This window comes from Etheostoma spectabile, chromosome 5 (assembly GCF_008692095.1).
Source record: "Etheostoma spectabile isolate EspeVRDwgs_2016 chromosome 5, UIUC_Espe_1.0, whole genome shotgun sequence".
Classification (NCBI taxonomy): Eukaryota; Metazoa; Chordata; class Actinopteri; order Perciformes; family Percidae; genus Etheostoma; species Etheostoma spectabile.
Window position 1 is genome coordinate 35,618,679 of NC_045737.1, and position 14,251 is coordinate 35,632,929.

Below are 14,251 nucleotides of genomic sequence, written 5' to 3' on the forward strand. Positions count from 1 at the left end.
GTCGTTCCTATGAGTGCATGAGCGACTGTTCTGAGCTGTCCTCCTACCTGAGCAGGTGCCAGTCCTGCAGGGTGGAGAGTGGCTGCTTCATGGTCTACGAGCGTCCCAACTACATGGGAAACCAGTACTTCGTGAGGAGGGGCGAGTACGCTGACTACATGAGCATGATGGGGATGAGCGGTGGTATTAGGTCTTGCCGTATGATCCCCATGGTAGGTATGAAACACACCCATTGTAAAAAGGTGAAATTTGAGTGATACCTTTTTAACTCTGGAAAAGCATGCATCACACTATGATTTTATGGGTGACAACTCTCATAAAACCTATTGCTAAAACATTCATTTGTTTTTGTTCTCTCCAAAAAACAGCACAGAGGCCAGTTCAGGATGAAGATCTATGAGAGGGAGAACTTCGGTGGTCAGAGTTACGAGCTGATGGACGACTGCGACAACATCATGGACCGTTACCGTATGAACGACTGCCAGTCCTGCCACGTGATGGACGGCCACTGGCTGATGTACGAGCAGCCCCACTACAGAGGCAGGATGATGTACATGAGGCCCGGAGAGTACAGGAGCTTCAGGGACATGGGCATGAGTGGCATGAGGTTCATGAGCATGAGGCGTATCATGGACATGTGCTAATTGTACATTTTGTCTTCAATAAATTACGTAACTTTCTAAACTCTGGTGTGACTGTATTTAATCAAATCAGTATAAAATTTCTAGAAATGCATCACTTATTACAAATATTTGATCAAATTGAAAGATGATTGTTAATTTGGCATGTAAATCCTCCATCATAGTATCCACCATTTACAGTTGTGTTTAGAATAATAGTGTGGGATTGAGGACCCATAAGGCAACATGACCTCTTTAAGTATTTTGATGTCTTGAAACTGATTCATGATTCCTGGTATGCGATAAATAGGACCAACACCACAGAATGAGAAACATCCCTATAACATGATTTTTACACCACCATGCTTTACTGTCTTCCCAGTGTACTGTTGCTTGAATTCAGTGTCGTCGGACAAGCTGTCTTTGGCCCCAAGACCCAAAAAGAAAAAAAAGTTTTGCTCTCATCAGTCCACAGAATGTTGCGCCATTTCTCCTTTGGCCAGTCACTGTGTCCTTTGGCAAATTTCAACCTATTCACCACGTCTTTTTTCCAGCAGTGGGACTTTGAGGGGGCTTCTAGCTGATAGCTTTGCTTCACATAAATTTCTTCTGATCGTAACAGTACTCACAGGTAACTTTAAGTCTGCTTTGATTTTCCTGGTGCTGATCATTCGTTGAGCCTTTGCCATTTTGGCTATTCTTCCATCCATTCAAATGATAGTTCAGGCTTTGGATGCCATTTGAAATCATTTTGGCTGAGCAGCTTGTACTTTTCTGCACTTCTTTATGTGTTTTCCCTCTCCAATCAACTTTTTAATCAAAGTCCGCTGTTCCTCAGAGCAATGTCTGAAACGACCTATTTTTCAGTGTGAAATGCATTTTAACCAGTATGGACATTTGCTTCCTTCCTTCCTTAAATACAGGCCATAATTGACACTTGTTTCTTAACAGAATCAATCACCTCACTAATTGAACACAACACTGCTATTATTTTGAACATGCCCCTTTCAATTATGGAGTCAATTACACAGAATTAGAAGCATGCATGTCATGACTGTTGGGTAAATTAAATGTTATGTGTAAATTATGTGCCATGTAGAAATAGCACTTATGATTTATGAGGTTAGACTGCTATTATTTTGAACATAACTGTAGTTCATGTCAAACATTTGGCCCATCCCATGTGTGAGTACAACGCGTTTTATAATAGATTTAAAAAAACTACCGCAAGACATCTTCTGTTAAAGCTTTAGTGCATAACGTTTTTTATAGTATGAGGCTCCAACCAACTGCGTGGAGGAGGGGTGGGAGTGGTGTACAATCATGGAAGGCTTTTGTTATTGTGATGCAGCAATGGTGTTGTCATTACTTTGAATTCTCATGGGGGAAACAGATACGTACTATAGCTCCAACATGAACAAAGTTAAAAGAAAGACATTCCTATTAATTGACGTAATTGCAATACATTAATTATTTCAGATGATTGATTTCATTTGTTTTTTGCTTGTCTTTCTCTATTACAGGATAGTTTGTGTCATAATATGTATGCCTAATGTTTGTTTTTTATTAGGTATTAGTAGCTTACTTTTCACATCCTCAATTTTAGTCTAATATCACTGGAGCAATAACTTGATGTAATGTGATGTACATTCACCACAATGCTTCTTAATCTTTTTATTTTGGTGCTGTCACGTGTCAGCTTGGAGCTGGAGAGAGGCCTTCAGTGTGTACTGAAGTCACTTCTTTTTCGAGTTTCTGTATCTGTATCAAAGTCACAAAAGGCAAGTCCGTGTCCATGTGTAACGTTCCCACTCAAGTCTTTGAACCTAACATAGATACTGTAGATAGATGGATAGATGGATAGCCTTTATTATTAGACTCACGGTCCATAAAAACAACAACAACAACAACAACAAAAGATACAGATACACAAGACCGACACCAATCAAATAAGACAGCTATACCAGTAGTCCCATAAGGGGGACTGGTATCGCAAAGCACTGAACCTCGGGTCAATCAGATGTAAAATGACAGAGTTACAAAAAGAATTCAGGCGACCGATACATTGATACATTTATACATAAGATTCTTCAGTAAAGCAGAGAATGTAATAACTTCTGCTTGACAGAACAATGCACTTGCACTACACCACCTTGGTTTCCTTAGTAGAATGCGCAAACAATTATAAGCAGCCCGCAGCTTATTGAAGCTTGACTTTATGAAATATTATATAATCTCCCGAGGAACATTAATTACCTCTGCTCGCTTTTAAGGAAAAGTCGGCCAATAAATTAATTTTATTTATATAGCGCTTTACATGATACTCAAAGACACTTTAAAACCAGCACATTTAGCACCTAAAAACATTCAGCAATAAAAAACCAACACATAAAACAAGCACATTAAAAGCAATAAAAACAGAGTGTTTTAGATGGGCTATAACTTTGGTAAAATTGGAGTGTCTAGTAAGTAAATTTTAAAATCCTTACGCATTCAGTCGGTCCGCTATTGTCTGCCAGGTTTTTTCTCTCTATTTGATAACAGCAGGAATTTCCCTTCATCCATATTGTATGCCTCACCTCCTCGCAACTTTCCATTAGAAGCTGCTTCTCAGCAGATGAAAAGTAGGCTGCGTCTTCTCCATTTTGGCATCAGTAAATCCGTGATTGATACCGTGGTCTATTTAAGAAAGCCGTGAACGTGAACTTATGCTAGCTATCTACATCTGGCTTGACATAGCTTCATCTTTTGATCCTGGCTCGGCAAACGTGCAACTGATTAGGTCGCAATGAGTGGATCACATTAAGTCAAGCTATGCTTTTTCAGTTGTCCTGGATTTCTTTATTGTACTTTTGTGCAACAGCCCCCAGTTCACATGAGGCTTACTGCAGGGGATTAAGTGAGGTGTAATGGTTAAGGAGTTCTTTTGAGTTCAGAAGTCTGATGGCTCGTGGGAAGAAGCTGTAGCATCTGGTTGTTCTTCATCGGATGCTGCAAAACCTCTTGCCAGAGGGCAGCACAGAAGACAGTTTGTGATGTTTTGGGCCCGGTTCAGACAGCATTTGTGTGCAAGGTCCTGGAAGGCAGTGACTACCGATGATCTTTTCCGCTGTCCACACCACTCTCCAAACAGATCTTTAGGCTGAGGCTTTGCAGTCCCCAAACCAGACCGAGATGCAGCTGGTCAGTATGCTCTCTATAGTGCTTCTGTATAAAATGGTGAGGATGGGAGGGGGAAGGTGTGTTCTTCTCATCCGAGAAGCTGTGTTGAGGAACCCTGACAGTGTCCGCTCCAACACTCGATCCATTCACTTGGATGACATGTGGTAAGATAGGAAACAGAGTAAGGATGGAAAGATTATTTGTCTCAAGGTTGGTTAACACAGATTAGGAAAACAATGTTACAATTTACGATACAAATAAAACAGATGAGAGAGGCTTTCTTCACAGTTCTAACAAAATGGAATGTAACATTCTCAACAGCAACTTTCCCTCTTAAGCATTTAGCTTGGCGACTTGAAAGGCATGGGTGAGGACGTTGATGGGTCTCAGGGGCCTCGATTGGTTCATTAAGTTCTATTATCAAACTAGAAGAAAACATAGCTTGGTTTATGCGATTGGAGTCTAGTGGGTAGATTCCACTGACCCTGAAACCTGCCTGCGCACTCTGTGGTGTTGCTGCAACCTTCCAGGCTTTTCAGAGCAGGGGGAAGACGAGGGGTTTCTGCAGCTTCCTTCCACCATTCTCTTTGGTGTAGACCCGACCTGGCGGGTTCCAGTGGTGTTAAGATTTTAAAGAATTCCCCGTCAGCTGGCTGGAGAATGTGTGTTGCATGTGGAAGAAAACCCCCGACATGCACGGTTTTATTTCTCATGAGTGAAGGAAGTCTGGCTGGATGTAGACAGGTGTCTTCTTTGGACATGTGGGCTGAAAACTGCTTTCCCCACTCCAAAAACAACTCAGAGGTGATCCATCCATTGTTTGATACGCTCACATGGGTGATGTTCTTCAGAAAATCCTTGGAACCAGTAGTGACCTGCCTTTTTTAGGGGCAAGGACTTTTATTCCATTGGCTTCTGCAAAATGGGCGGCAAGAATTTGTATCTCTGGGTTTCTCACAAGAAACCCTCTCTTGCTCAGATCCTTGATTAGCTCTGCTAGCCGGGCCTCATCTTTTTGGGGAATGAGGGACTTGTCCCCAGCAATTTGTTTATGGCCCTCTACAACTCCCTACACTTGTGTCTGTAGAGTTGATTTTGGCACGTTCCAGGCGCTAGCCAAGAGCCTTATCTTTGGTGTGGCCCCTGCCTCCACTATCTCCCTTTACTCTTCATTGGCTCCCTTCATCCTCTTCTCATTGCACTTGTTGTAGTTTTTTGCTTGCAGTTTGTTCTTTCCCCTGTGCGGTCCTTTTTGCTGTCTTCATGCATCTTTCTTCCTGTCTCACTGGTGCCATTCTACTGTGCAATAGATTAATCAAGATTAGTTAAGGATGGGTTAAGAGGTCAAGGCTAAACTTAGAGTTGGGTTTTTGTAGTAGGGTAAACCTGGTGTTTTTTGCTAGCTAACACAAAGTTGTTTATGGACTAGCTGATTTTGCTAGTCATTTTTGACTAGAGATTTCCCTCTGCGCAGACAGGAACGCTTTCAGCAGTTGAGCAGCTTTCTGGGCATTCCCAGGGTCATGATCTTTCACACACACACACACACACTCCTACTTCAGGAGACGGTGCGGAGGATCAGAACTTCTTGTTCCAAGCAGGCTTTACCCATTTCTTGTACAGATGTTTCAGTAGATGATGAAGCTCTTGAAGAGTCTCTCTGCGAAGGATGTCTGGCTCCTGAAACCATTGACGATACATTTCTTTTCTGCATCTGTAGGCTGTGACTAACCGCTCAAATTTTGTTAGATATTGTTCAGTGTCATCTCTGGCTTCCAATCTGAAAATGACCACTCTGCTCCAGGTTGCTGGCCCCTCTGGGAGCTGGATTGTGGACTGTAGAGGACAATGAATCAGCAGCTGGAAGCCCCAATGATCCACTCCTTTTGTCTAAGCCATTAGGCTCTGAACTCTCTCTGACAGCTCGCTGCCTCTCTGCCTCCATCTCACCCCGCAGCTGGTTCAGCTGTACCTGCACACTTCTCCATTGCTTTTCCTGCTTGGAGGCCTCTCTCTCCTGTGCTTTCACCTGCCTCTGAATATAGGCGTACAGCTGATTGAAGCCTCCTTGGTCCGGACCCCAGTGACCACCATCGTCTCCACCCAGGGTCCCCTGGGTCACTTAGAAGCACCCGGGGGTCATACTGTAAGGCTCTTCCCTGGTCACTCTGCATGGTCTTCTTCACACTCTTGGTGTTGGGGCAACTTGGCTTCTTCACGTTCTCCAGCTTCAGAGACAGAAAAAAAAATCCCACAACTGCCACCAAATGTCCATCCACCCTCCTCATGCCAAGGCATTATATATTATCTGATTCACTGCAACTATCTTACCTATTGTTCTACACCTTAGGTGTGCCTAACCCCTCATGACCTAATCAGGCAAACCTGGATACACTCTCCTTAATTGAGCTGCTCAGCAGCTGATCCACCCCCCACATCACAGGCAGAACCATAGCAAAATACTATGAACTTATAAACCAAACCGGCCTATGTCAAATAATAATAATTAAAAAAAAAACTAAAACATTACACTAAAAGTAAAGATTAAGCAAACACAAAAATTGTTAATTTTGGGAACATAGACTAGTGAAAAGGGAGAGAAGCAGCTTTTTCTACAGAGAAAATCTGTTATGTGGTTCATGTGTAAAAGGGAATGTAATACATTGTCCATACTTCATATGAGAAATGGCTATAGACTCTCAGCTTGTTATCAGCTTGTTTAAGCTCATCATTGAAGCTATATGTTACGCTATAGTCTCTGGAGAGTGCAGATACTCGGGGGAGCGTTGGACAGCCAGGAGCGTGGAACCGAGGAGAAGACGCTGGAGCGGAGAGCGGAGACAGAGACAGGCTGAAGCACTGAGAGGCAAAGCCAGCTGACCAGAGAAGGGAAACAGGAGGGGAGGTGATAACAGTGTGACTGGAGCAACGATCAAGCAATGATTGGTTGAAGAGCCGGGGTTGATATACTGTTGCTGATTGAAGACGGAAGGCAGGTGTGAGCGGCGGGAGTAGGTGATTGTGGATGTGACTCAGGTGTGCGTTGTCAGCTGGCTTCAGCAGTAGAGGGAGAGTGAGGAAAAAAGAAAACAGCAGGGACAAAGAGAACTAAAAAAAATTCCCCATCCACAACACTATATTTTTGTTTTCACACTTAATTATTTAAACCCTAGACCTCATGTGGAATTTGATGTCTTGTGCTTCAGAATCTCACCACAGTATTTTGTATCTTTGACATTGCCACTAGAATTTAGATTTAAGTTGATGTAATTTAGACCAAAACCAAATCTATGTAAAATCCATTTACAGTGTAATACACTTTCAGACCAAGAGTGTGCCCCCTTCCCAAAATATCTTAGTAAAGTAGACTACCTAGTAATCCACCTACCTTCATGATGAGGCTAACTCTCTGCTTTATATGGTTTAAAACACAGTTGTGTAAACAACTGTATTTATTAACTCCTCCTGTGAGCACATGTAATTTATTTATTTTAAGACAGGGACAACGCACAATAAAACATTAATCTTATGCAACAAGAGAATATGTGTTGTGCCAGTTTCCAGCAGATGGCTATTTTTCACCTGTAGTCCCCAGATAATGAACAGATAATGGATGACAATAAAACAATCTCAATAATACAAAACATGTCTTCAAGTTACAATTGTTGATGAATAGTATCCATTAATAAACACTTAAATTGAACTTGTACCATAACTTTTCTGCAAACATCTAAAAGACATTTCTATTGAGGTTGGCTTGGTACCTTTTCCTGACTGACCACGTTCCTCTTTCTTCTTTTACCTTCAATTAAGATCAGCACTAAATGCATACGGTGTCCCCTGGCAGAGGCCTCTGCCCATTCATCCTATCCGAAAGTCATTTACTGTGCAGCCTTAAAACTGGGGTATGGTGTCTAGGCTTTATCAGATCTTAGTGATATCTGGCCGCTCTGCCCTTTTGAGAGGATCTGGGTACGCAATTGACCAGGCCTGAGTATCAATCTCGACTGGCATGATGTATGGTCCAGCATTCCAGAATATCACTCACTCCGGACCTTTCTATCCGTGCACAAACCCTCTCTTTTTTAGATGTAGTGTATAGGGAACCCTCTGCGGCGCACATTCATGGAGCACCAGGAAAGACCCTGGACACTTGGTGCAACATCACCGACTCCTTGAGGTCTGGGCTGTAGCCTTGTGCTACAGCCCAGACCTCAACCTGCGCATGTGATTGGTCCTTTGTCTTGTGTCTACCTGTGTCTGTGTGTGTGTGTCTTTTTATGTATGTGTTTGTGTGTCTTTTCCAGCATGTGTTGTTTTGTGTCCCTCCATCCCAGCTTTCGGATGTTTTCTTTGTGGTTGATAGTGTCTAAATATATATATTTATAAAACCTTTTCTGCTAACAAAAAAAAGTTTGGTAAGATCCTGGGTTTACGTTGTCAGTTATTTTGTATGTTTACTATACAGACATGGCTCTACAAACAACTGCATAAAAAAGTGCATTATAGACTGGCATGTCCAACTATTGTGGTCACACAAAAGGAAACTCATGTCTGTAAATTGTCCACTTATCAATCAGAGGGCCATACAGTGTGTAAGAGCTACTATTGTTTGTTATTCAGTATTGTAACTAAAACATTTGCTCATTGTATTGATTGCATTCCCTATGGAAAAATCCATTCTACAGTCTTCTGGGGGGTCCAGTCACATGGAAATGTGATAAATGCCCCTGAGCACTGTATAGGCCTCTATACCATGTTGCTTGGTCAGGGATTTACACAATGGGAGCCACAGATCCTGTGGGTTTGGTCAGGTATAAAAGTAACAGTTAAAACAGGACCAACATCACTGTGCCAACAACATAGTTCTCTGAACTACTAACACCACAATCATGACCATGGGCAAGGTAAGCACATTCCCCTTACTAATTACATTGATTATCAATTATATCATAATTCAGCTTTAATCCCTATTGCTTCTATTTTGTCTTTTTTCAGATCATCTTCTACGAGGAGAGGAACTTCCAGGGTCGTTCCTATGAGTGCATGAGCGACTGCTCTGACACGTCCTCCTACCTGAGCAGGTGCCACTCCTGCAAGGTGGAGAGTGGCTGCTTCATGGTCTACGACCGCCCCAACTACATGGGAAACCAGTACTTCATGAAGAGGGGCGAGTACGCTGACTACATGAGCATGATGGGAATGAGGGACTGCATCAGGTCTTGCCGTATGATCCCCATGGTAGGTATAACACGGCATCTGTGATACTATTGTTCTACTAGAGGTGACAACCAGCACTAAACTTAATATGAAGAAATTAATTGGTTTTATCTTTTTCCAAAAAACAGCACAGAGGTCAGTTCAGGATGAAGATCTACGAGAGGGAGAACTTCGGTGGTCAGAGTCACGAGCTGATGGACGACTGTGACAACATCCAGGACCGTTACCGTATGTCCGACTGCCAGTCCTGCCACGTGATGGACGGCCACTGGCTGATGTACGAGCAGCCCCACTACAGAGGCAGGCAGATGTACATGAGGCCCGGAGAGTACAGGAGCTTCAGGGACTTGGGCATGAGTGGCATGAGGTTCATGAGCATGAAGCGTATCATGGACATGTAAAAACAGTTTTTAAACCGTAAATATGTCTAAATAAGCCAAAATAATAAAACTTTTTTGACTAAATATTTCTACCTGTTACCCTTCATTTATAATGAATTTAGGACATGATTGGGCAGCAATTGCTGTATTATGTGCTTGGGCATTCCAGTGATTTTTAGAGCACATGACACACATGACATACTTAACATGTTTTTATATCTTTTTGCATCAGAAAAAATCCTTTAATTATGTGAAACATAACAGATGGTGTTGTGATACAGTACTTGGTCCACACAGCACATATCCAGAATGACAGGTTTTACATTTACTGGTTACTAATGCTTTGTAAATTACAAATAAACAAGGATAACAATAGTAACCATCCTTTGGGAATTTTTTGGGGCTTTAAAGTCATCCCTACTTTTGAGTTCCACATTATTTATATGAAGTATGATGAAGATAAAAGATGTGTTTTAATGGGATCAATTGTGTTTAAGTGCCATGGGGTGGAGTTACACCATTACAGATTTGCAAGTGCACAACACATTTTTCAGTTAATTTGGATTTTCTATGCCGTAAACACAAGGCCACTGCTTGGTCATGCAGCAAGCTGCCATGCAATGTCTACATAAAGCTGTGGCGGACGCTCTGTGCCGGGGATGGTTGAAACTGCAGCAAAGTGCAGCCAAACTAAAAGTTGAGGATAGTTAAACAACATCAATGACAGAGAATACCCACAGCCAATCAGTAACAGAGTCCTGGGATTCCGGTGACATATAGACCTATGTTTACTAAGAATTTCTTCCCGCTTGAAACACAACACAAAAATCTAATTATTGCAGTGAGCAGCACCTTGCTGCTGCTTGATGTTTTATTGGCATTAGGAAGACCCAACACACTTGACATAGATAAGGTATAATATTGTAAAGATAACCAGGGTTATAACAACCTGTTCTGGAATTTAAAAAAAAAATTAAAAATTATTATAACATAAGTCATGTTAAGGCTCACAATACAAAACACTGGCATATCATATCACTTGCAGAGTATGCAGATCCATGCTTTTAGCTCTTACTGTTCTGAGGATGATTAAACTGAGGAAAGTAGGAATGTAAACTGTATTCAGTATGTTCATGATACCCAAAGAATTTAGTTTGATTTTTTTTGATGAACTCTCTTTTTTAAGATTATTTTTGGGGGGCTTTTTTCCCTTTATTCATAGTGACAGTGGATAGACAGGAAAGGCGGGAGAGAGATGGGGGATGAATTTTGATGACCTCTCGACCTTTACTGTAGTGCCATTGTCGGTTCAAAACTGCACTTCACCAACACTTTATTTATATTGTCCAGTGTATGAATCCAAATGCTTTTGTTGACCCTGGCCTTTGCAGACTTTTTCTCTGGCACCACCATCAGTCCACCCAAAATATCAAAATGTAATTGTAAACAACAAACGTACGGAGCACGATTATGCTGGCCTGGTCCTACCAGACTCTGCATAGTTTTACAATTGGATCTGCCCAGAGCCACTATGGATCTGCCATAACCAATCGCTAACGTTTGGTCGGGACATATGTCATGCACATGTGCAACAACGGGGGAGACCGAAAAGGCTTATATTTAGCATTAACATCGCTAGCGTTAGCCTTAGCTAAATCCAAAGGCCATAACATCATGGCCACCAACAAAACTCAGCAAAGATTGTTCTAGCTCAGGCTTTGACTTCCGGATTTTTGGCAGCGTTGCTACAATGGACCGAATGGCTTTGCTTGCATCTTTCTCCGCTGCCGTTACGGAAATACAACTCTACCACACGGCCTCAACGCCCCTTCTGTTCGCTGATTGGACTGCCAATGATTTGGCTGGAGAAAACCCAAGAATATACCGCTAACCCAGATGTAGTACTGAATGGAAATTAAAATTGAGCGAAGTACGTAGGAGTGCGGAGCCAGGCTACGATTATGCAGCCTTTTGGGTGGTTGCTATGAAATTTACTGAGCACCTTCATGCTCCAATGTATGAACCCTTTTGATTTAAAAAATATTTTAAATAGGTATTCACAGCGACGTTTATCTCATATTTACAGCAAAACCCACCACCATGTTGTCTGCCTCTTTGATTCTCGTATTAGCGACTGTAATGTTTTTTGTATTTTCATTACATTGTTAAATCCAGTATACAGTATGCATCAGGCTGCTCATAATCCTATTCCCAATCCCAATTTGTTTCTTAATTTGCATGGCAGTTTGCTCTTTGGACCACCCAATAGCCGGGTGTTTGTCTTCCTGGACCACACTTATGGGGCGCCGTTTGTAAAGCGGCTCGTGCTGAAAATAACAGCAACATTTGCACATTCGCTTTAAATAATGTTTAAATAACTGGTATGAAATTTTGAGGGTCACTTTTTGCAATTTACAAACAATATTTGTCAACTTGAAATTTTTAAATAGTTAAATCCAAATATTAAATGACACCTAAATGTTAAATGTTCAATCTAATTGCTAAATCTAAATCAAATGTAAATCTAAATCTAAATGTTAAATCTAAATCTAAATGTAAATCTAAATCTAAATCTAAATGTTAAATCTAAATATTAAATCTAAATTAAATGTTAAATCTAAAATCTAACTAAATGTTAAATCTAAATATTAAATCTAAATGTTAAACTAAATGTTCGGGTGAAACTAAATATTTAGCTATATGCAAATTAATGTCGGTAACCGGAAGTACCAAAATAAAAGCTCGCGAGGTCAGTGTGTTTATAGTGTCAAATAACGAATAGAAATCCTCTCATCGGGAGATATGGACTCTTGAACTGGGATAACCGTGAAAATAACTACCTAAAATAATAAACACAGTTGGGGAAAACTGTATTTGAAGAGTATTTGAGTTTTAGTGTCACTTATGATGGTGTGGGAATTATAGCCACTATAGCCAGCCACGGGGGGCTCACTTGACTGGTCTGTCAGTTCGGCATTAAGTCAGCAAGAGGCCTATCCCCGCCCGCCAAGGCAGACGTATTGGCCATGGTCACTTGCGTAATGTCCAACGAATCAGCGTTAGCCGAGAACATCGGCAGAGCGTCCGGTGGCTGAACAAACTTATTCAACAGCGACAGCGACAGCCTCAGGGCCACCGCAGGCCACCTCGGTAAGCATTTTCCATACACGGAGCTAGCAAGTGTTCAAGGCAACAACTAAACTAGCTAAGGTAGCTAGCAGTTAGAGATTTGCTACTTGACAACAGACAATGTAGCTCGTGATTGGAAAACATGCTTAACGAGGTGGCTGCGGTGGCCTGGGCTGTCGCTGTCGCTGTTGAATAAGTTTGTTCAGCCACCGGGAAGGCTCTTGCCGATGTTTCGGGCTAACGCTGATCGTTGGACATTAGCCAGTGCTTTGTCAGTGCCTTGTCGGGGGGGGCGGGGATAGGCTTGCTGACTAATGCACACGCGAACGTGACAGACCAGTCAAAGTGAGCCCCCCCGTGGCTGGCTATAGTGGCTATAATCCCACACCATTCATAAAAGTGACACTAAAAACTCAAAGTACTCTTCAAATACAGTTTTCCCCAACTGTGTTTATATTTTAGGTAGTTATTTTCACGGTATCCAAGTTCAAGGTCCATATCTCCCGATGAGAGGATTTATTCGTTATTGACACTATAAACATACACTGACCTCCTCGAGCTTTATTTGGTACTTCCGGTTACCGACATTAATTTGCATAGCTAAATATTAGTTCACCCGAAACATTTAGATTAACATTTAGATTAGATTTAGATTACTTAGATTAGATTTAACTTTAGATTAGATTTACATTTAGATAACATTTAGATTTAGATTTAGATTAACATAGATTTAGATTTAACATTTTATTTAGATTTATATTTAGATTTAACATTTAGATTTAGATTTAGATTTAAATTAGATTTAGTTTTAATTTAGATTAACATTTAGATTTGATTTGATTTAACATTAGATTTAGATTTAAATTTAGATTTAAGCATTTAGATTTAGATTTAGATTTAACATTTAGATTAGATTTAACATTAGATTTAGATTAGCATATAGATTTACATTTAACATTTAGGGTGAACATTTAATATTGGATTAACTATTTAAAATATTCCAAAAGTTGACAAATATTGTTGTAAATGTGCAAGAAAGTGACCCTCAAAATTCATACCAGTATTTAAACATATTAAAGTAAATGTGACAAATGTTTGCTGTTATTTTCAGCACGAGCTGCTTTACAAACGGCGCCCCATACACACTGCCTATAGATGACAGTCAGTTTGTATATGATTTTAGTTGTAATTCTCAGATACATCAATCCAAAAGCAAAAATTACCATACTAACAACACATAGTCAACATCTTAAAGTAATAATTTGACTTAAATCAGATTTTCCAAAACAAACAATTGCTTAAATATGCTGTTACCCTAATATCACAGTGATAATTTTCTCTAGTTGGTCATTTTTAGATTATCTGGCTCAATATGTTTTATTCAAAGTACATGACCAAAAAAAATAATATTCTTCAATATCTTTTATTCATATTTTTGGAAGTTAGATTTTCTAAACTTGTATGAAAATAGGTCCTTGATAGTAAACAGTGAAATAAGTGAGTCAAAGTCTTATTTTTACCCTTTTTTAAAAACTTACTTGTACTGTAAAGCATATCCTGCTTTAATCTGAGCTGCCTGTTATTTTTAATTGCTAATTTCTTGTAGGCTTCTGGGTCCTTTTGTTCTCTTTGTGTTAGGAATGATTTCTGTAATGAGAGAAATGGCCTTTCAAAAGATTACATGAAACCTAGAACCTGTAAAAAATATACATTCACCTCTGCTTTCTGTTGGCTTCCATA

At 40.6% G+C, this 14,251-nt stretch overlaps 2 protein-coding genes across 3 annotated transcripts in view; both read left to right on the forward strand.

Annotated features, from left to right (window-relative positions):
* Positions 1 to 9,468, forward strand: part of LOC116688869 (gamma-crystallin M3-like) — a 20,903-nt gene extending 11,435 nt beyond the window's left edge. The window contains exons 1-3 of one of the 2 annotated variants that reach the window (XM_032515015.1): positions 8,542 to 8,689; positions 8,781 to 9,023; positions 9,131 to 9,403. In XM_032515015.1, coding sequence (XP_032370906.1) covers positions 8,675 to 8,689; positions 8,781 to 9,023; positions 9,131 to 9,403 — 531 coding nt within the window. In that variant the 5' untranslated portion in view covers positions 8,542 to 8,674. Of the gene's footprint in view, positions 1 to 8,541; positions 8,690 to 8,780; positions 9,024 to 9,130 lie in introns of those variants that run through there. The other variant, XM_032515014.1, reaches the window with a different exon arrangement.
* The window catches only part of LOC116688876 (gamma-crystallin M3-like), a 16,906-nt gene that overhangs the window by 1,752 nt on the left and 903 nt on the right, over positions 1 to 14,251 (forward strand). Inside the window, exons 2-3 of the mRNA XM_032515027.1 lie at positions 1 to 212; positions 369 to 635. The exon at positions 1 to 212 is cut by the window's left edge and continues 31 nt beyond it. Of these exons, the coding sequence (XP_032370918.1) occupies positions 1 to 212; positions 369 to 635 (479 nt within the window). The remainder of the gene's footprint in view (positions 213 to 368; positions 636 to 14,251) is intronic.